Source organism: Asparagus officinalis, chromosome 3, assembly GCF_001876935.1.
Source record: "Asparagus officinalis chromosome 3, Aspof.V1, whole genome shotgun sequence".
NCBI classification, from domain to species: domain Eukaryota; kingdom Viridiplantae; phylum Streptophyta; class Magnoliopsida; order Asparagales; family Asparagaceae; genus Asparagus; species Asparagus officinalis.
Genome location: NC_033796.1, coordinates 74,501,734 through 74,524,601, shown reverse-complemented (window position 1 = coordinate 74,524,601; position 22,868 = coordinate 74,501,734). Strand labels below are relative to the sequence as shown.

Sequence of the window (22,868 nt, the reverse complement as noted above, 5' to 3'; positions counted from 1 at the left end):
ATGAATTGAAACGTTTGATATATTAATAAATTTATTTCACTCTTATGTTTCTGATTGGTCAATTATATAACCGCAAGCGCACAGTAGACTAGTGTAGTAGCCCGTCGTATCTTACATAGAATTGATACTAAAAATTAGGACTTCTAATGTAACCTAGGCAGGCTAGAACTAAGCTTATTTATCTCTTGATTTAATTACAACCGAAATGAATATGCCAGTATTAAAATAATGAATTATAAAGAATTTCTCAATAATAATTCATCAATTATGCTAAGAAATAACTACAAAGATAAGATCTAGTGATAATTAGTCAAAGCAAGGATAAATTCAATATGGTCCTAGACATTAAAATTCTATGCTTAAGTTGCACGTATTAAAGATGTTGGGTAAAACCCGTGTCGAGGAACCAAACCAATCGCCGATCAAAGAAGACAAAATCCAACCAAAATCAATGCACAAACTCAAAACCCCAATTTTAACGTGGTTCGACAATTGCCTACGTCCACGGGGCAAGAATGGGATGAGGTTTTCATTAATAGAGAATAAGAGTACAAATTGAGATTACAAATCACTCGAAGGAACAAACTAATCTTACCACAAAGCTCTTAATCTCTCCAAATAAACCCTAATCAAGTAGCTCAGAAAATACCTCTTTTCTGTGCTCAAAATATCCCAAACTCTAGCCTTAAGAAACCTTAGAACGCGTATTGATATTTATGTAAACACCAAAACCCAATAAGAACAGGAAACACAAAACATGCCCTGACCCGATTGGCGGTCGATCGCCTAAAGTTCTCCAGCGACAGAGACCAAATTCGCCTACAGGGTCTCGCGGTCGACCGCGACGGTCGACCGCACCAAATCCAGACTCCTACTCTGGCTTGTGCACGTTCGCGGTCGACCGGCCTTGTGCCGCGGTCGACCGGCCGCGCAACACCCAAAACGATTCCTGCGCCTCCAAACTTGTTCTGATCCAAAATTTCTTCGCGGTTTCTTCAATTCTCCACCTCGATGAAGTTTCTTCCAAAACTGAGCCGACACCAACCAAACCAAATGTCCCACTTGTTACGTCCAGTACGCCGTGAAACGATTCATGGCAACAGACTCAATCCACAACAAGTCGAGACCCAAATAGGAGTGCGAACACTCTCCCAAACGTCGGTATCTACTCATCAAATCGGCTGCATCAAAACTAACTGCATACGTATCCTCTTGCCCAATGAATCAAGTCTTCACGTAGTTCATCCAATGGCCTCCAAAGGCCCTCAATCCAATAGAAGAGCACGCAACCCTCCTTCATCATCACCAAATCTGCGAGTGATAGCACCTCCAATGACCTCAAATTGAAACGATCCAAACACCTCTACCTGAGGTGAACCAATGGTCATGTCCAAACTGCGCCTATCAGCTGCACTCAAAACAATCAACGCGTCATCTGCATTTGAAACCGAATGACCCCGTCACTCATCTGAATACGAACTGTACAGATATCACCAATAGGACATTTGTGATCATTACCCATGAGCACAATATCCCCTCTTTCCAACTCCTGAAAGCTTGAGAACCAATCCCTCCTAGGGCAAATATGGTATGAGACACCCGAATCCAACATCTACTCAGTGGAGTCAGCAACACAAACTGACGGGAGTGCTGGGCACAAATAGCCCGAAGAATCTGAATCTGAAATATTGCCACTAGCCTTGGCAACATTCACATTTGAAGGTTCAATCGTTTTCCCCTTATTCTTCCTAGCTTGATCATTCAATTTTGGGCATTCGGCTTTTCAATGTCTATTTTCTTTACAAAAAACACACTGATTCCTATGAATTCCAAAATGTGCCCCTCTAGACTGTGATCTTCTACCTCGGTTTGGCCTCTTTGCTCTTGCAACCAATGCCCCCGCTACCGGCTCAATAGAAGTCTTCTTATCATTCTTTCTAAGTTGATAATTCACAAGTACAGCGGTGACCTCATACTATAAAAGAGATGCTTTCCCATTAATAAGAATAAGGACGAAAACAGCCGCACCAAAACAAGAACGCCCCCCCTTATTTAGGTTAACAAGGGCCCACAACTTGCAAAGAGGTGAGGAAGTTGGGTGCGCAGAGAGGTTTCACGCCTAAAGGTTAATTGAATGGTTGTCACCCAGCGTCAAAACGTGTCACGTTTTGCAGCCGTTGATGTGTCCCACCGCTTAATTTCGTCCGCCGATCTTGTTGAGGAACCCAATAAATAGAGCCCTCCCCTCTCGTTCCTTCTCCATCCCTTGGCCGCTCTCTTTCCTCCCTCCCTCCTTCCCTCCGTTGTTGATCCCGGCCATAGATCCGAGATCTTTTGGTGGGATGTCGTTCGATTTATTTAAGGCTCATGTTTTTTTCTCCTCCCCCAAAAAATTTTCTTTTTTGAAGTTTTGCAGGTGGTTAGCTTTGAGTCATCATGCTTGCGGATGATTTCGTCCACATCTACGAGGTGTTGACTCGTTCGCCTCCAGATCCGTGCGAATCCGTGGAGATCTGGATGGGTTGTTTCACGTCGGCGATGTCTGTTCGCTTCGGGCATCCGAATCTCGCTGATTTCTCTTTGATGGGGGAGATCTGGCCCAGATCTAACCCCGCGTCTCTCCGATCTGTAGAGATTTGACGAACGTGCGCTGTGTAAGCCTTTCTGTTGTAAGAAAATTAAATTGAGAGAGGTGCGATGTACTTGTTTTGGGTACCCTGGGGTCTGGCTTGCTGAAGAGACGCAGTGATCTGGAAGTTGTACTCGGTATGTGTTTCCTTACGACCAGACCTTTGCCATGTTGGGTGCGCTCGCATGGCAGGTCGCCTTCATTAATAAAATTTATTTTTTTGTGTGTTTTGGGGGGAGATCGTACGGGGTGCTTAAATTTTTTCAACCCCGGGTTCTCTCCCCCTGTTGCTGGTGCCTGCTTTCTCCTTCTGGTTTTCTGCTGGTTAGATAATCCGTTCCGCTCTGGAGATCTGCCTGCCTGCAGCCAGGTACATAAAACTTGCACAATCCGTTTTCAGTACTTTTTCGTCGATTCACTGGGGAAGTTAGAATCTTGCGGGTGTGTCTACTAATAAGCTAGAATTGAAATTGCGCTGGAGTACTATGTGACGGCCTAGTTTTCGATATATTTATTACATCTCGCACATAAACGCCCCTGACGATTTATTCGAGGCATCACCTAATTTACAAATTTGAGTCTCATTTTATTGGTTTCTTTGATGATTTTGAGTTAAATAGCACGGTAGGTGTTTGTGTTCATTTCAAGCCTTCAGATTCGACTAAAATTCAAATCTCCCTTAATGGTGTTCTTGGAAGTTGAGCACGTCTGTTTTTCGAATATTCACTAGTACATAATGTATAATTTGATATGATTACTTCATTAATTGTAATTTTGAAGTTAGAAACTACATAATTTTAGCGCAGATTCGTATTACGTAATTTTATGATGAATAGTTTAATATTACGTTATCTTTTATCCAGTTAAAGAGCTCGCTCTTTAAGCTGGTGAGAGTTGGCATGAAACCTAAAAAAGTACGAACTTGCTTGTTGATGTCATCGTGCATGCCGGACTCGAAAGGGTTGTTTGGTGTAAGCAAAATTAATTGACATTTGGTGTGGTTTATAAGTTTTGGGATAATTAAGTGAGGCTCTTTGTATTTTGGAATCCAATAATTTGGGTTTGATCCAAACAAGATATTAGGGCTTTTAGGATTTGCTTTCCTATAATGAAGTTCAACCAAACAAAATATTATGAATCTTAGAAGCATGTATAGAGCCCTATTGATTTGAAACTCTCAATGATATTACAAATTTTAACATCATGGCATTTGGACCAAACACTCTTTTAAGTGAATTTCAGATATGCAAACAAATAGAATATACCAATTGAATTATAGATTTTGTTAAATTATATATGTTTACGACTTCAATATTAAAATCTAATCATTTACTGTATGAACATTAAACTACTCGTTTACTGTCGGATGAACTCCAAATAAAATGTGGCTCTAATCATTTACTGTATGAACATTAAACTACTCGTTTACTGTCGGATGAACTCCAAATAAAATGTGGCTTGAGAGTTTGCGCGAATAATTGGTGAACTATTTGTTAATTATATAGTTCCTTTTCACTCTCAAGGTGTGGTTGTCAGGTGGCGTCTTTCCTTTGGCATATGTTGATTAACGTTTGATAGTTATTTACTCATGTTGTCTTCCAATTATTTTATAATATTGCAAAGCTTTTCTTCATGCTCATTGATCCACTCTTGAAACTTATTTGTAAAATCTTGTGTGCTTTTGAAGTCATTGTATTAAGATCTTGTAGAGTGGTGTTGTGTAATCATTTGTATTTTTAGAGTGATCAGTGGGCGTCATCAGCTGTGTGATGAATTTTCTGCCATCCGTTCATGATCTGAACAGAGGAATGTATTCAAATGGGTGTTTCGACTCAGCATTAGTACCGCCGACCTTTGTTGAGCTTTGGATCATTCGAGGTATCTGTTGCTTCCGTTACTGAATGGTGTATCTAGTGCACTTTGCGATAAATGAGCTGCTAGAAGCGGGGGAGGATGATATTCCGAGACTTGCACTTGGTATGCACTTCTATCTGTCAAGACCTTTGCCATGCTGGGTGCGCTCGCTTGGTAGGTTGCTACTATTAATAATATTTACTTTGTGTTTTGGGGGGTGATTGCAGCGGCTTAGTTTTATATGTGAGCCAGGCCTTTTGTCTGCTTTGGTACTATGTTTACTTGCTTGATGGTTGTTGCTGGTCAAGTAATTGTTGATTTTCTTTCTCAATTATGAGTGTTGTTTTTAAGCTGCCATCTCTGGCTTTAAGCTGGCATCCTTGGCCTATTTACGCTTGTAAATGCTGTGGCAAAATTGTCGAAGGGTAGTGTGCAGTTTCTTCTCTTTGTTGTTGGGTCATAGGCCATAGATAATTTGCGAGTAATTTTGCCACTTGTTTAAAGAAGTTGGTATTATATAACTTACAGGGGAGCTGTCTATTATTTGTTATTTGAGCATTTGATTAAGTGGCAGCAATTAAAAGGTTGTGAAGTTCATTTATTGATCGAGCTGCAACTGATGGCTGTTCTGTGGCTATGATGTTCTGCTGAAGCTGTTTCTTTGGCTGCGATCTGGTGCTGTTTGCTGGTTGCAGTCGTTTTTGGAGGCTGCTTCGTTGGTTGCGGTCTTCTGTGGAAGACGTTTCTCTGACTGCAGTCGTCTGCTGAATGGAGCCTTCTGTGTTCGGATTAATTGAAATCTGCTTGGGAGGGCTTAAGTAAGAACGAAAGTAGCTACTTGTCCACAGCAGTCTGCGGTAATAGCATGGTAATATGTTTGTATTTTATCCTTCAAATTATTGCGTATTTCTCAATTTATTTGCTGCAGTAGAAATTTGTAGTTATCGTGTGCTTACTGTACATTCTGGATTTTTATTTGCTGCTGGTGATTATTGCAGTTTGCTCCCTGAATTTTGCGGAGTCCTGCCTAGTGCAGTGGCTGTAGTTGCTGGATGGTATTGTCAAATGAAGTAACAAGGGCGTAGTGAGAAAATTATTGTCCTTCTAATTTGTTGGCTTAGGCTAGGCGACCGGTGTGGGTGTCAAAATTACTGTTGTTGCGTATGATTTTTGTTAGATTTCGTGTTCTAGTTTCACTTCCTGTATGGTAGGAAGGATAAAAATCAGTTTTTGAGTTCGTTAGTTTTGTTGAGTATAGTTAATTGAAGAAATTTTCTAAACAAATCTGTTCATAAATTTTTTTTTCTAAAAATCGATAAGTGAGTGTTTTTTACAAAAATCGATCTATTTTGTCTTAATCTGATTTCTGATCAGTCGGGTTGCGAATCCCGACTATATATTTAGGGTTATAATTAGGGATTTGTATTATCGGGCTGGGTAACCCTGACTATTTACTAACCTTATTAGGACAAAATAGTTTTATTTTTGTAAATAAAATTCAAGGGTGTCTATTTTTAGAAAAAAAAATTTGAATGTGGTTATTTAGAATTTTTTTTGTTAATTCTGATGTGAGAGACCCTTGAGCAAGTTCTCCAGCTTGCAGGCTTTGTGGTTGCAATTCTTTTTGAAATTATTTGGCTGCCAGACTATTTTTGCCAGTCCCCACGAAGCCTTCTAGATAAGCAATAAGACGCTGGCTTCTGTTTCACCTCTTAACCTAGTGTAGGACCACTGAAGTTGGATGGTGATTGTAGAAGGCAGACCTTGGGAAATGAGAAATTCAATTTGTTAATGAAAAATATCGTTGCACGATGTTCTGTTTGCTTCCGTGCAAGATTAAAATATGAAAGTGAAGTATGACGTCTATTTATTATTATGAAATTGGGGTTGCATCTTTTGATTGTGGATCTTTAAGCTCAAAATGGTAAGAGCGCTCGAGGTTTTATTAGCACCTTGAGAGGTTGGTGGTTCGAATCCACTAAGATTCTCGTCCCCTCGTTCGTGAGGGAAAAATCAATCACGGGCCGGGCTTATATGAGCCCAAGTTTCCCATGTTCCCCCTCAATTGTAACGTAATTAACAGGTTCAATATGTATCTGTGCGAGTAAAATTTTTTTTCCTTTTCATTTTTTCTGCTTCTAGGACATTTTATCTTTTTCTATTGTATTCAATGTTATAGTTATTAGAAGATCACTGCAAAATGAAATTATTTGAAATTACAAATATGAAAAAAAAAGTCTCACATCATGTGCACGTTCATATGCTAAACATTACGCTAAATTTCTAGTAGACAGTGCTTTTTATTGATTAGTCTATGGAAATTTAGGATGCGTTTAGGTAGTAGTAGGAGCAAGGGATTATTTATATTATGGTGTAATTTCCCCGAGATTTTGGGAACCCGTAAGCTTTTCACTGATTTGAAGGGGTAGTTTTGATGTAACTTAAGAAGTTGGGGGACTAGATAGCTATTTAATTTGTGAAGACTAGTATCAATATATATTAAAGGTTAAAAGGACTAGTAGTAATTGTAACGTGCGTTTTGGTAATAGTAGAAGTAGGGATGTCAATTTTGGCCCATACTCATTTACCCACCTGACCCGTCCATCATTTGGCCCGCCCAATGTCCACCCATTTAATTAAATGGACCTAATTGGGCGGGTTTATTTTACATTATTCTAAATGGGCACTAAATGGGCAGTGTTTATTCGCCCGTTTGCTCGCCCATCGTATTCCCAAAACCAAAACAAAAGAAACCTGATCCCAAATTCCCAATCTCCTCTTTCTCCTCCGCCTCAATCCCAATCTCCTCCGCCTCAATCCTGATCCCAATCTCCTCCGCCTCCTCCTCCTCCTCCGCCTGAAGTCGCCGCCTCCGCCACCTCAAGTCGTCGCTGAAGTTGTCACCTCCGCCACCTCAAGTCGTCGCTGAAGTCGCTGCAGCGCAGGATCCTCGCCGGCGCCGGAGGGGACGGCTCGGCCGCGGTGGATTACCTCCCGTTTGAGTTCAGGGCACTCGAGGTCGCGTTGGAGGCCGCCTGCGCGTTTCTCGATACGCAAGTAGACTCTTGGTTCTGACTTATTAGAGAACAGTTTTTGCCTGGAGAGTTATTATGATGAAAAGGTGAAACTGTTGGGTTTGGTTCCTTTAGGGAGGGATTTGATGATTTAAGATAAAATTTTAGGCTAATTGTAATGGGATATTGGTACCAGTCAATGCAGATTTCAGAAGAGTAGAGATTTTGTGGATAAGATTTTCATTTTCCATTACTCCCCTTTTACTATTAGCTCTGGCTGGCGAGAATCATAACAGAGACTTGCTGAGTGAATTCATTATTGTTATTCATGCATATCAAACACTTGCTACATAATCGATGTGTATGTGAATTAAATGCTACATTGTTGTTGTTGTTATTGTTTTCCTTGTTTTGTTGGTAGAAGCATTTTCGCACAAAAAATCAAATACAGAGGTAGATAAATATGTGCATATACATAAAATTTACATACACTCGTGAATTAACTGCTGGGGTAGTCTTTTTTGAGCTTATATGTCCCCGTTGATTACCATTTGCCTATGCCATTGCATGGCTGCTCAAATACTTATCGTCATAAGCTTATATGTCCCCGTTGATTACCATTTGCCTATGCCATTGCATGGCTGCTCAAATACTTATCGTCATAGTTTTTTCATTTCTTAATACATATATATTGCCTATGCCATTGCATGGCTGCTCAAATACTTATCGTCATAGTTTTTTCATTTCTTAATACATATATAAATCTATTTTCATGTTGAGTCAATTTATATTCCACTTTATTATGTGTTTATTACCAAAATTAATGTGCTATTAAATTAATTTTTTTAGCGATCATGTCTTTAAATAATCAATTTAGCATCCATGATGATGGTAGTGATGATGAGAGTACTTCTACACGTACAAGAAGACAAACATCAAAAGTTTGGGATCACTTTACGAAGTTATCTACCGATAATGATGAGAAAACTAAAGTTCAATGTAATATGTGTAATCATATTTATGTTGGTGGTCATGGCACTAAGACAATGTTGAGGTATATGGATTCTTGTCCGAAAAGAAACTTAGATGAGGCTGATTCTTCCAGGAAAAGTATGCCACTAAATCAAGAAAAATATAGAGAAATGCTTGCTAGAGTAATTGCATTGCATGGTTATCCATTCACTTTTGTTGAACATCGAGGAAACCGTGAGTTGCATAGTTTTCTAAATTCTGAAGTCAAGCATATTTCAAGGAACACTGCTAAAACAGATTTGATCAAGTTGTACAAGAAAGAGAAAGAAAATCTTAAACAAGTTTTAAAGCTAGTTCCTAGTAGAATTTGTCTAACCACGGATTTATGGACTTCTTCCACCTCTGACTACTATATGTCTCTCATTGCACATTGTGTTGATGACTGTTGGATATTGCAGAATAAGATATTAGCTCTATCTCATGTTTCATCCCCATATAGTGCAGCAATTCTAGTAGAGAAGTTATTTCATTTGCTGAAGGATTGGTGTATTGAAAAAAGAATTTTTACTGTTACCTTGGACAATGCATCATATAATGATGATTTCATGAGAATTTTAAAATATCATCCAGTTTTAGAAGATCATTTTGTTAGTAATGGTGATTTTTTGCAATGAGAATTTTAAAATATCATCCAGTTTTAGAAGATCATTTTGTTAGTAATGGTGATTTTTTGCATGTGCGGTGTTGTGCTCATATTCTAAATATTGTTGTGCAAGATGGGCTAAAGGTTATCGATAAATCATTGTCTAAGATAAGAGAATGCATCAAGTATGTGAAGAGTCCTCCTGGAAGAAAAAAGAAGTTTGCAGAGACCAGGATGTGTCCAACAGGTGGAATTCTATGTTTCTAATGTTGGAGAGTGTTCTGAACTTTCGTCGGGCATTTGAGCACTTGGAGTCGATTGATCCAAACTTTACTTTTTTGCCATCAAGTGAAGAATGGATAAAGGCTGAAAAAATTACAAAGTTTTTAAAATCATTTTATGAAGTGTGCACTCTTTTTTCTGGAAGTAAATATCCAACTGTCAACTTATATTTTGGTGGAGTGTTTAAAATTCAAAAATGCATAATGGAGGAGATGAAAAGTGATGATCAAGATATAAAATCCATGGCAAATGATATGAAAATAAAATTTGATAAATATTGGGAATGTTACAGTGTTATTTTGTCATTTGCAGTCATTTTGGACCCCCGATACAAGGTGAAGTATGTAGAGTTTTGCTTTGAAAAATTGGGAGTTAGTTCTGATTATGTGTTGACAATCTTAGAGAAACTGAGAAGGCTTTACAAAGAATATGAGCGAGCATCTCTAGATACATCTGTAGCTGAGAGCAATGGTGAAGAGAACTTTGGAGATGTTCCTAATGATGAGATTGTTGAGTTTGAATTGTTTGAGAGTCAACTATATTTAGCAAGTAGGTCCAAGTCTCGGTTAGAAGAGTATCTAAATGAAAAATTAGTCAGTTGGAAGAAAAATGATCATTTGAATGTTCTCGAGTATTGGAAAGGCGAATGCGAGAAGCGTCCTCAATTTTCGATGATGGCTCGAGATATATTAAGTATTCCTATTACTTCGGTGGCCTCTGAATCGGCTTTCAGCATTGCGGGACGTGTGCTTGACAAGTATCGAAATCGTCTTCTTCCGGAGAATGCTGAAGCTCAAATTTGTAGACAAGTATCGAAATCGTCTTCTTCCGGAGAATGCTGAAGCTCAAATTTGTACTGGTTCTTGGTTAGACATGATTCCTTGTTAGTTGCCTTCTTTTTTTCCCTTTATTGTTTTTTTGTATTTGTATTGTTGTGGGCTACATATTTTTTTACAAAATATTAATATTGTTTTTTCTTATTAAATGCAGCTCTGGCAGACATTGAAGAAGGAAATTTATTAGTACATGATTTCAGTAATCTAGAGGTTTATGAATCGAAAGGTGAAAGTGATTAAGGTAAGATTTTACTTGTTCCATGAAATTAGTGTACATCATAAACTTGCTTTTCTAATGCTGTTGGCTAAATATTGATTGTTGTTATAGATACGGAGCTAACCATTGTGAAGCTGGAGCATGAATCCGTGTCTTATCAGTTTCCATGTAAAAATAAAGATTTATATGGTTGACATTCTCTTATGAAATATGTGTGTTATAGATAGCAAATTATCCCTGACACCATATGCTGACCAGGCTTAAGCATCTTTCTCTGCACCTTTGCATGTTTTGGTTACAACATATAAATAAATGTTTGCTATTTTCTCAAGGAGCAAGCTCAGTAACCTAAGAACTGAATGTAAGATTGTATAATCCTGGTTGTAAGTGTAGATGAAACAATTACCTGGGAAAAATGTTAATTTTCATGATACTAAGGTAGTTCTGCAGCAAAAGGAGCATTTTTGTGTTGTCTTTTGTTGTTCAAGTGTTTCTGTGGAAAGAGGAGTGAAAGCGTTTTCTTCCATTGTGTTCAGTGTAGTCGTATAAAGTAATTATGGAAGGAGGCACTTGACATGGATATCAGGAGTTGCATCAGAGGACATGAAACATGAAAATAAAAAGTTTAGGCGAGGATGAAGCTAGTAGTAGTCTATAACAAGTTTAGGTTGAATCACTACTAAATAATGAGGCATCCTAGACAGAAAATTCTGTCTAGGATACCCATAATTCAGTCTAGGATGAGTATCCTAGACGGAATTCCGTCTAGAATACGCGTCTAGTATGTTTCCGTCTAGGATGTAATATTCTAGACGGAAATTCCGTCTAGAATACATTCTAGACGGATTATTCTAGACGGAACTCAAAACCGTCTAGAATACATCCTAGACGGATTATTCTAGACGAAAATTCCGTCTAGAATACTTCATCCTAGACGGAAAAAATTTCCGTCTAGGATGGTATCCTAGACGGAAATTTCCTTCTAGGATACTCATCCTAGACGGAATTTCCGTCTAGAGTGTTTTTTAATTTTTTTAATTTTTTTTCAAAAAAACAAGTATCCTAGACAGAATTTGAGCATCCTAGACGGAATTTCCGTCTAGGATGCTATGCTACATAGTTTTTTTTGCAGAATCTATTTTGAGTGCATGTACACAATACTGAACTACTCACTAGTTGCAGTGGCCTTGGCTGCTCTATTAGAAAACAATCAACAACAAATTAGGTGTAGTATTGACGCATACAAACTATAAGTTATATAGCTGTTTGGACTTTTGACTCAAATGCATCGAGTTATATTGTCTGGTCGGTTTGTTAGATGCAAGTGAAACTCTACAATCAATATACTAAGTTATAGTGAGAAAAAAAAAATCCTTGATTGCATATACTTCCTCACAAGTAGCCAAAAGAGGGAAGAACCAAAATTTTGTAGATTGACTACTGAATGAACAAAAGCAACAAAAAAAAGGCCTAAACACATATATACAAGTACAATTCACAAAGTAGACAATCACCTAACTCCAAAGAAGTTCATGAAAAATATTAATGTATCCAAGAGAACCAATTCATGCTTGTACTTGACTGGTTCATTCTCTTGCATTTCCTTCTTAGACAAGGATCCATAACCGTTGCATCCAAAATTCACACATTGTGTACATATTATCACAGATTTTATGCAAATTGATATCCCTTACCTATGACCTAGCAAACTAGAGAAATAATCAAGAATCATATAAAAGAGGGAAGTACCTAGATTAGAGCATAACCATTGGCTGAACCTGGAACATACAATTCCACCGTAGTAATGTACAATTCTAGAAGCAAAACAAAGAATATAAGTTCAGAGAAGTTAATACCTCATATTTCCCAAAAAAAAAAGTAAAAAAAATGACTTCTTTCTATCAATTGCAAGGGTTACACTTGAGCTTGAGAACATGGGATGCGTCATTCATGAAGATTCGCCCTTCGTCAAAGCCAAATAAAAACATCCTAGCCGCACCAATACTGAAATTAGATTAGATAATGATAAATTTGATTGATATTGGGGAAAGGGGAAAATTTTGGGGACAACGGCTGTCTGCGATCCATGGAGGACGGGGCTGTGATCGAGGAGACAGCGGCTGTCGGCGATCCATGCAGGAGCCGCAGATGCCTACGTGCGCATAGAGCGGCAGAGAGGTGAAGGGCTTGGGACGAGTGGGCCCTGGGAGAGTAGGAAGGCGGGGCGGCCGGTGTTATGGTGGGCGGCTGACGGTCGCGGCGGCGGAAGGGAAGCGGGCGCGACGATGGAGGGATCTGGCGGTGTCCGATTCCGCGAGTTAGAGTGGGTGGAGTGGGGGGGCGTTCTTTGGTAGGAGATGAGAAGAATGGATGATGGTTGAATTAAAAATGAGTGTGGTAATTTCGATATTGGGCGTAAATTGTGAGGGGGGGATTTCGATTTTGGGGAAATTTTGATGACGTATTTTTTTTTAAAATGAGCTAGGGCATCCTAGACGGAAATTTCCGTCTAGGATATCTGGTCATTATTTAAAAAAAATTAAAAAAAATAAAAAACTATCTAGAATAATATCCTAGACGGAAATTTCCGTCTTGAATGTTTTATCCTAGACGGAATATTCTAGACGGAATTTTTCCGTCTAGAATAATGACAAACTAGACGGAAATTTTTTCGTTTAGAATATTCCGTCTAGGATACACGATTTTCTACTAGTGAATTCCTCTTAATGAGCGTATTCTTTTTTATGATTAGCCTGAGCATTTCTGTTTTTTTTTCACAATTTTGTGGTCTACCTTCAGGAGCAAGAGTGGCTTTTTCTCCTTCTCTATTCTCTTCTGTAGTGGACAATCTAGTGGTCCCTCCTGGGGTAATGCAAGGGTTGGTGCTCCTTTTGGACAGTTTGATATATTGGTAATAAATGGATGATAGAACTTGATTTGCTACACATAAATTGCTCCCTTTGAACCAGTCGATGATAGGTATAACTATAAGAGGTTACTGAAAGTTAAACCCAACCAGTCGTTGTGGTGAAAGTTATACTCTAAACAGTCGTGCTCTTGGCAAAATTATATGGCTTAGGATCTAATTACTGAATTAAACTCGGAAACTCTCATGGACCCATGCAACAGGAGTAATTGTCTTAACGCCTTTGTGAAAATTGCTGATATGCTTAGACAAAATACCAGCATTCCTAGCATATTATTGTGCATTCTGACATTTACTGCTTGAGCAGAGTATGGAAAGGCAAAATTATATGCTTAGACAAAAGTTTTTCCTTGTATGTAGTAATCTTTTGCTTATCGTTTATTTGCTGGGTATTGAATTCTATAGACAAAAGTTTTTCCTTGTATGTAGTAATCTTTTGCTTATCGTTTATTTGCTGGGTATTGAATTCTACACTTTCACTTTGTTTTTCAGATTAAGTGAAGATGAATAATTTAAAAGAGTGGTTTTCCTATGAGCTATTGTCTAAATCATTACTATCTGCAAGGCCTTTCAGCTTCTTTTATGAGGAATCACTGGATGGTGAACTTGGCAACCGAGGTTCGGCCTTATTTTATGCTGTATTAAGTCATATAATCCTTTTGCTGTTAGATTTTCAAACTACTTGAACTGAGTGTCACATGCCTTTTGCTCAAAGTTCAAGCATATTAACAATGCATGCAGGTCTCTTGGCTCTGGTTCCTGTATTTACTATCCTGTTTCCTGTTCTCGTAAAACCATAATTTTGTTATATGATTACGTATCTGATAAGTTCTTTGTGTATTTAGCTGATCTTTAGTCCCCTGGTTCCCAAAGATCGCATCTTGCTATCTAGTGTTTCATTATTATGACAATATCATACGTTTGTGACAAAATTAACTAATTCTATGGATGATTGATGCAGGGGAAATATTGAGGTCTTTATGGTGATTTCGGATTCTAACCCTTGCTATGAAGATACATATGAGGCTTGCTGCAGTACTTTTAATGTTACTATTGAGTCCAACCGAGTGTTATGTTTGTTTCCTGGTCTTTTCTTTCTTCTGTCATGATCATGTTCATGCCTGAACATTTGAAAGATGGGAAATAAGTGGACTATGGTTGTGCTACTATTTTGTTTATAGACGAACTTACTACTCTTCTAGTTTATCAAGTAATTAAGTAGATTGTCCTTACTAATCGTGATCATGTTGCTGATAGTTATGATGGCATTTATATCAAGTTATTGATTTTATACGGATCCTTGCATACCTTGTGTTTTCTATCTTAATTCATTTAAATATTCTCTCAATTTTGTTGTTATTGATCTTTTGGCTTTTGGTTTGGAAATTTGAGGTTAATTTTGCAAATGTGTGAGGTATGTACTTTTATCCAGACTTGTAAATGGTTCAATCATGAACTTGTCTGCCTTTGTTTATCTTTGTTTATATTCCTATCTTTGTTAGTATTTTATCAAAAACCCCAACAAGTTTGCAAAAATCTCCCAAAAAGTTTGCAAAAAACTCACAATAGTTTATAAAAAAAACCCTAAAAGTTTACAAAAAACACCCCAAAAGTAGTATACATATATAGTTACTATAGTTAAATGGGCAAATGGACGACCCGTTTATTAAATGGGCGGGTAAAAACCCACCCATTTAAATAATGTTAAATGGGCCATAAATGGGTAAATGGGCAAAACATGCCCGCCCATTTATGGCCCGCCCATTTAATACCCATACCCACCCATTTAATATCTCTAAGTAGAAGCAACGGGTCATTTATATTATCATGTAGTTTCCCCGAGATTTTGGGAGCCTGTAAGCAGTTCAATGATTTGAAGGGCTAATTTTGTAGTAACTTAAGAAGGTGGGGGGCTAGATAGCAATTTCAATTTGCGAAGACAAGTATCAAGATATCATATTAAAGATTAAAGGGACTTGGTAGCAATTTTAATTAGTGTGAGACTAATTCCAAAATATTAAAGATTAAATGGACTCGAGAAAAATTTCAATGAGGGACTGGGTAAAATATTAAAGATATGACAGGAGCTTGATAGTAATCTCAATGTGAGAAAGCGATTGCAAAATATTAAAGATTGAGGACTTCTACATGTAACCTAGGCAGGCTTGAACTAAACTTATTTATCTCTTGATTTAATTACAACCGAAATGAATATGTCAGTATTAAAATAATGAATTATAAAGAATTTCTCAATAATAATTCATCAATTATGCTAAGAAATAACTACAAAGATAAGATCTAGTGATAATTAGTCAAAGCTAGGATAAATTCAATATGGTCCTAGACATTAAATTTCTATGCTTAAGTTGCACGTATTAAAGGTAAATCATAAAAATTATAAATTAACTATAATTTATTAAATGGTTTTTCTATAGAGTGCCCTTGGGCACTCTATAAGAGAGGAGAGAGATAGAGAGAGGTGAATAGTAAAGGGGCCCACTGTTTGTATTTATTTTCGTTCCCACTATTCACCTCTCTCTATCTCTCTCCTCTCTTATAGAGTTAACTATAATTTATTAAATGGTTTTTCTATAGAGTGCCCTTGGGCACTCTATAAGAGAGGATAGAGATAGAGAGAGGTGAATAGTAAAGGGGCTCACTATTTGCATTTATTTTCGTTCCCACTATTCACCTCTCTCTATCTCTCTCCTCTCTTATAGAGTGCCCAAGGAAAAAATTCCTCAAGGACCCAAAATATGAAAACAATAGAGGGGACAAGTGAGATGTCCCTCTCCGATTGGATAATGAGTTAGCCATCATTAATGATGGCTAACTCATTATCCAATAGGAGGGGAACACCTCAATTGTCCCTCTTATTGGTCCCATATTTTGAGTCCATGTAGCAATTGGTTTTTCTATAGAGTGCCCTTAGGCACTCTATAAGAGAGGAGAGAGATAGAGAGAGGTGAATAGTAAAGGGGCCCACTGTTTGCATTTATTTTCGTTCCTACTATTCACCTCTCTCTATCTCTCTCCTCTCTTATAGAGTTAACTATAATTTATTAAATGGTTTTTCTATAGAGTGCCCTTAGGCACTCTATAAGAGAGGAGAGAGATAGAGAGAGGTGAATAGTAAAGGGGCCCACTGTTTGCATTTATTTTCGTTCCTACTATTCACCTCTCTCTATCTCTCTCCTCTCTTATAGAGTTAACTATAATTTATTAAATGGTTTTTCTATAGAGTGCCCTTGGGCACTCTATAAGAGAGGAGAGAGATAGAGAGAGGTGAATAGTAAAGGGGCTCACTGTTTGCATTTATTTTCGTTCCCACTATTCACCTCTCTCTATCTCTCTCCTCTCTTATAGAGTGCCCAAGGAAAAAATTCCTCAAGGGCCCAAAATATGAAAACAATAGATGGGACAAGTGAGATGTCCCTCTCCGATTGGATAATGAGTTAGCCATTATTAATGATGGTCAACTCATTATCCAATAGAAGGGGAACACCTCACTTGTCCCTCTTATTGGTCCCATATTTTGGGTCCATGTAGCAAAGCTCGTGCCCAAGGGCACTTTATAGAAAAACCCTTTATTAAAATGTAAAAGAAACAATTAATACAATATTAATAACAAGCATTAAGAGCACAATGGATGATGCAATTATTCTTAATCAATTCTAAATTTAGCTTCAGTAGCCTAGATGCAATTGTTTAGTAATATCTACTTTCCTTTATAACTAAGGGGCTATTTGGTTCGCATTTAAGGACCGTGGAGAATTTTAACAACCCCTCCACATCAGTTTTTCCCCTTTCACCTCAGATTTTTCATTTCCACGTTATTTCTTTTCCAGCTTTGTTTCATAGGGCTAAAGAGGGAAACGAAGCCGCAAATCGCCGCCACCTCAGTTTTTTTCTTCGTTCCCGATTCCCTCCCCATCCGAGTGAAATCGATAAAAACTTTGCCGCATCGGATTTCTGGTTTCGTCGTTGATTTCCTTCAGCCCCTAATAGTTACCTCTCTCCTCCCGCCTTTAACCCCCGCTCTCTTCTTTGCCCCTGTAATCGAAGAAATTGGGGGAGTGAGTTTTGATCTTCTGCCATCAATTTATCAGATCTGATCTTTGTCGACGTTGTTGCTTCCAAAACGAAGGTAAAATTTGTCTATTTTTTTATTTTTCGGATTATTAGTTTAATTTAGATCAATTTAGTAGAGAAATTATGTCACGCCCCGCTTCCCAAAATACCAGGGAATCGGGACGCGAGCAAGCCCGCGACGTATTAGACTGAGGAGAGATAAGTTCTAGACCCCGTCTTCTCAATCTAATATGCTAAGCGTCAAGAAATACAAACGAAGGCACATATCTCCGATCACAGTAGTAAGAATATAATAAACAACTCAGAACATAAAATATACATATCACAACTGAATATCATCCTAGGCATAATATTCGGGTCAACATGCCCTTATACAAGACTATCTGAAAGAAATGCTAGAAAATATAAAATACATCGATCAACAGAATGGAAGGTGCTACAAAAGTAAATGGAGGATCAATAACTAAGCTTCGGCTTCTTCTGCTCGGTCTGCAGAGCACTCCTGCGGGGAATCCTCTGGTTCCTATACGACTCCGAACTAAAGCTGTCTATCATCTAAATCTGACGTACACCAAAGGAAACAGGTGTACGTCAGCGTGTATGGCACACGATAAGATCCCAAAAGGAAGAATAGAGCGGTTGTGCGACCAATGCAATAATGGTAATAATAATGGAAACATACAACTGAAATACTAATAATCTAAATATAATTTACCACTAGAATAGAATAATCATAATAAATCCAAGAAATCAACCAAGTAACAAGTCGATCATGCAGCTAGCGATCAGAATAATCATCAAAGTATAGGGTCATACACTAGCTGTAATTAATACTTAAGGATCTACAACTCGAGACATAGTACGTCGAGCGAAATAATCCAAACAAGGAAACCCTCATGTATATACCATATGTCTCAAATTATAGATAATTAAATATTAACCCCGATCTATGTATGAAAAGAAACACAAGTGACCTACATCTTACAAGAAATCATACCTAGCCAAGAAACGAGGTTATATAACTAGCCATTCTATAACAGGTCACTGGTCACATCTCACATAGAGCCAATACTCATATCACCGGATAATTGACTGTTCACAAATCCCCTACGTGCATCCAAACCCGTGAAACGGTTCGGTGAGAGGACTACACGCAATCCGATTTCGGCCTGGTTCGAACTCAAGCAAAACTCGGGTGACGAAACGATTTCACTAACCAAGTGCGAAACGGTTCACTTGGCCCAACAAACTAACCCCAGTGCGAAACAGTTCACTGGTTGTATTCTGGAAGATACATCAACAGTCTTATCCGATCACATGAACATTAACTTCCCCATCCCAACTCTTCTCGCTTTCTAAGTCAACATACACAAAGGTTTCTGAGTCTTAAACCGGACACACCAGACCACACTAGTCATGAATTTCTAACGGTTCTCAAGCATAACAAAGAGTAATAAATATAACTAATCATATACAACAAGATCATAACATATTACATAATTAAAATTAAGAAACATAAATCATGAAAAATTCATAATAATACCTTTTCTAAAATAAATCCTTTAAAATTATTTATAAATGTTCTAAAATAATTCCTTTTATAAAACTCTCTTAAATTATTGAAATTATTCTAAGTTGATACTTATTCTAAAATAAATTCTTTTAAATTATTTACAATTATTCTAAAATAATTCTTTTATCAAATAAATTCTATTAATTTATTATAATTACTCTAAAATGATTTTCACCAAAATAGTAATTATTTTAAATTGATTATTTTGTCAATAAATTTCTTTAAAATTATAAATTAATCTAAAATAATTTTATTTTATTTTATCTTTACAGTATCGATTATCACAATATTATTTTTAATATTATTCGTCAAATAAATCCGTGCAGGTCATCGCAGTATGTGTATTACAATGTGAATGGTCATACGTCATTGTCCACAGTCCATTTTGTTTACAACAGTTCTATACGTTATAGTTCTCAGTTCAATATGTTCACGACAATTCTATATTTGTAACGAGTAATTATTTGGGTAACGAGTTCTTATGCCTAATTAAATTGTGATCAATCTAAAATTGTACTGAGCAAGAATAGGGATCTTACCTTGGGATTTTGTCGAACGATTTGATAATCATATTTTATTATAATTTTATACCCTCATTATCTATTTTATATGAATAAATATACTATTAATAATTGTTTTTATCTTTAATTGCAGGTTAATGAAGAATAAATCTCAAAACCCTCATCTCTCAACAAAAAGCCCATAATTTAATGAAGAAATGAAGCCATGAAGCCCAATGAATTCTTTCAAGTATTTAATAAAGAGATAAATCAAAGCCCAAGCCCAAGAGTCCAAGAAAAGCCCAATGTCCAAAGCCCAAAAGCAAACAACAAGAAGAAGCTGCGGACAGCAAAAGGAGAAGGGCAGGCATCGATGCCTGCATCGATGGCGGCATCGATGCCCGCATCGATACCGACATCGATGCCTGCATCGATGCCTGTATCGATGCCTGCATCGATACGCTGGGCAGTTTGTTACGAATCTCCAGATTACTGTAGCGCGCGTCAATGGCTGATTTTTGTTGCTTTTGGATAAGATTTCAATCCAATGGCTCTCATTCACTGATGTTTACTATAAATAGGGGTAGAGAGTGAGGGGTTAGAGGGTGAAAATTTTGTAAACTCCTTTTGAAGAGGAGTGCTACTCTTAATTGAGAAGGCCTTCCAAAAATTATAACTTTAGTTACAATTAATAATAATAATTTTTTCACCACTTTAAAATTTTCTCTTCTTCTCTTTATTGGATGATGAAGATGAAGATGAAGATGGAGAATTATTTGAAGGTTTGCATTTCTTTTCTTTTTCTCTTTTATTTATTTCTATGCTTGTAGTTTAGATTTTATTTTCTTGTTAAATAGCCAAGAGGCTAGAACCCTCTTGCCTTAGATTTATTTCATGCTTATAGAGTAGATTTATTTTCTTGCATTTAATTCTTGCAATTTTATTTTGTAGTTTAGATTTTGCAATTTATTTTGTAGTTAGATTTTAATTTCTTATACTATTCACCTTGAGGCTAGAACCCTCTTGGGTTTAGTTTTTCTTTTTGTTTATTTTTATTTTGTTTGATTCGCCTTTAGGCTAGAACCCTCTAGGGAATCACCCTTTTCTAAGAAGTGGGTTCAATTTTAGATTACCCATATCTATAATTGAATCCACCATCTTTAATTTCTTGCATTTTCTTTTATTCTTGAATTTTATTTTCTTTATTCTTGATTTTTATTTTCTTTTTCCTTCTTGCCTTATTGATCATATTCATTCTTTGTCACATCCACTCTCACTTATATTTCGTACTGATTTACACACTATCACTTTCACTCTTTCTATCTCTCCACAATCACATTTACTCATCACTCCTTTTTATCACGCACACAAAATAAGAACCGAATTTATATTTTCTCCTACAAAACACCTTCCTCGTGGGATCGATATCTTAAATACTATAACTTGACACGGTTGTGCACTTGTAACCTTTTTGGTACATGTTTATGCCGCATCAAGTTTTTGGCGCTGTTGCCGGGGAAGGTGCTTAAGTAGGTTTTAACTATTTTGGTTCTTTAACTTGTGTGTTTTTTGTGAAGGAAACGCTTGGAGCTTGAAGATCGCGGATTGGAGAGCTAGGATTTAAAGATTTGCTTTCAGGTAAGTCCTCTTTCTAGTTTTTAATTCCACCCTTTAGCTACTTCTTCACAATTAGAGACAATTAGGACTTTAAAAAAAAGAGATTTTATTTTTTGTTGACCATAATAAAATTCATCCTCCACTTTGACATTTACTAACAAGATAATAAATTCAAACAAATCCTCCCTCATTTGTTTGATTGTTAATCCTAATTAAAAAAAGATTTTTTTTCCATCCTTTTTAGTTGCTTTTAATTCATAGGGTTGCATTTCATATAGTGTAGGAATTCACCAAGTGATTTGAGCATCTTGATTTGACACACACTTAAAAATATTTTTAAGGGCAAAACCCCATAATCAAGATAAGATGAGGGATTTCATCATCCTTTCCTTAGCCCAAAAATCACGAATTCCTCACTACACCACCCTAGCCTAATAAAACTCATTAGACGTTGGCCCCTAAGGATTCGAGCTCAATAAGGAACAAAAAATCCTTAAGTGAACCGGTTTAAGTTTTCTCAGATTAGTTGGTGTCTAAGGCAAGGTTTAGGGGTTGCGTAAAGCGCTCCGTAAGGAAAGAGGTACTTAATTGATCTTTGATCACCCTCTAGTACTATCCTTACCTGGCTAACTACCTGGGTAAAACTTTTATCTTTTCACTGTAGGAGTTTTTGGTTAGGAGCTGGTCTAGTGAATTAGGCTAAACCCTAGAATTAGAGTGATTGAAAAGTGATTGTTTTGATTTGTTTTTTAGGATTTTTCTTTTTCTTTATCTTCTCAAAAAAAAAAAAACTAATTTTCTTTCTTTTCTTTAAGAAAAAAAAATAAAAAAAATAAAAAAAAAATATTTTGGTGTATGCAACAGTGGATTAGGGATAATACACATCGATTAATTCGCTTTGAACCAATCATAGAAATGGAGCATCCTAATCCACCCGTTCTTCATGATATGTGCTATCCCATTAGGAATGCAATCCCCTCATGCATTAGGCTCCCCGAAACAAATGGAATAAGTTTTGAGCTTAGACCGCAATACATAAACATGCTTCCCAAATTCCTTGGTAATGAAACAGAAGACGCATATATTTTTATTTCGGAATTTGAGGAAGTGTGTATTATGATTAAAATGAGAGAATTAAATGAAGATGCGGTTAAGCTTAGATTTATTCCATTTGCTCTTAAGGATAAAGCTAAAAAATGGCTGTACAGCTTACCAACAAATTCCATCTCAACTTGGGATGAATTTGTCACCGTTTTTCTTAAGAATTTTTTTCCTATTCATATAACGGTAAAGCTTAGGAACAACATTCAAAACTTTAAAATTATCCCGGGAGAACCTTTTTAGAAGTATTTTGACCGATTTAAAGATCTTCTCATCCAATGTCCTCATCACTATCACTTTCACTCTTTCTATCTCTCCACAATCACATTTACTCATCACTCCTTTTTGTCACGCACATAAAATAAGAACCGAATTTATATTTTCTCCTACAAAACACCTTTCTCGTGGGATCGATATCTTAAATACTATAACTTGATACGGTTGTGCACTTGCAACCTTTTTGGTACATGTTTATGCCGCATCACGATTCGACGTCGACGGGCGAGTCCGCGGGTCTGATCTGAGCGTCGGTCGGAGTTGTTGGGGTTGCCGTCAGCGGGAGAGGTCGTCGGTGACGTCGACGGCGAGGCGAGGACAGCGGCGAGCTCGGGC

General features: G+C 37.1%; 1 protein-coding gene and 1 long non-coding RNA gene across 3 annotated transcripts; both read left to right on the top strand.

The window, feature by feature from the left end:
* LOC109834342 lies at nt 2,247-5,779 on the top strand. Of its 2 annotated transcripts, XR_002245536.1 has the most exons (3): nt 2,247-2,999; nt 4,370-5,351; nt 5,482-5,779. It is a non-coding gene; the product is annotated as an uncharacterized LOC109834342 (long non-coding RNA). The 2 variants fall into 2 exon arrangements; XR_002245535.1 differs by lacking the exon at nt 2,247-2,999 and having other exon boundaries at nt 4,014-5,351.
* Nucleotides 8,343-10,711, top strand: LOC109835293 (zinc finger BED domain-containing protein RICESLEEPER 3-like). Its single transcript, XM_020403275.1, has 6 exons — nt 8,343-9,126; nt 9,192-9,359; nt 9,707-10,195; nt 10,385-10,456; nt 10,559-10,615; nt 10,671-10,711. The coding sequence occupies exons 1-6, from the start codon at nt 8,352-8,354 to the stop codon at nt 10,709-10,711; spliced, it is 1,602 nt and encodes a 533-aa protein (XP_020258864.1). The 5' UTR covers nt 8,343-8,351.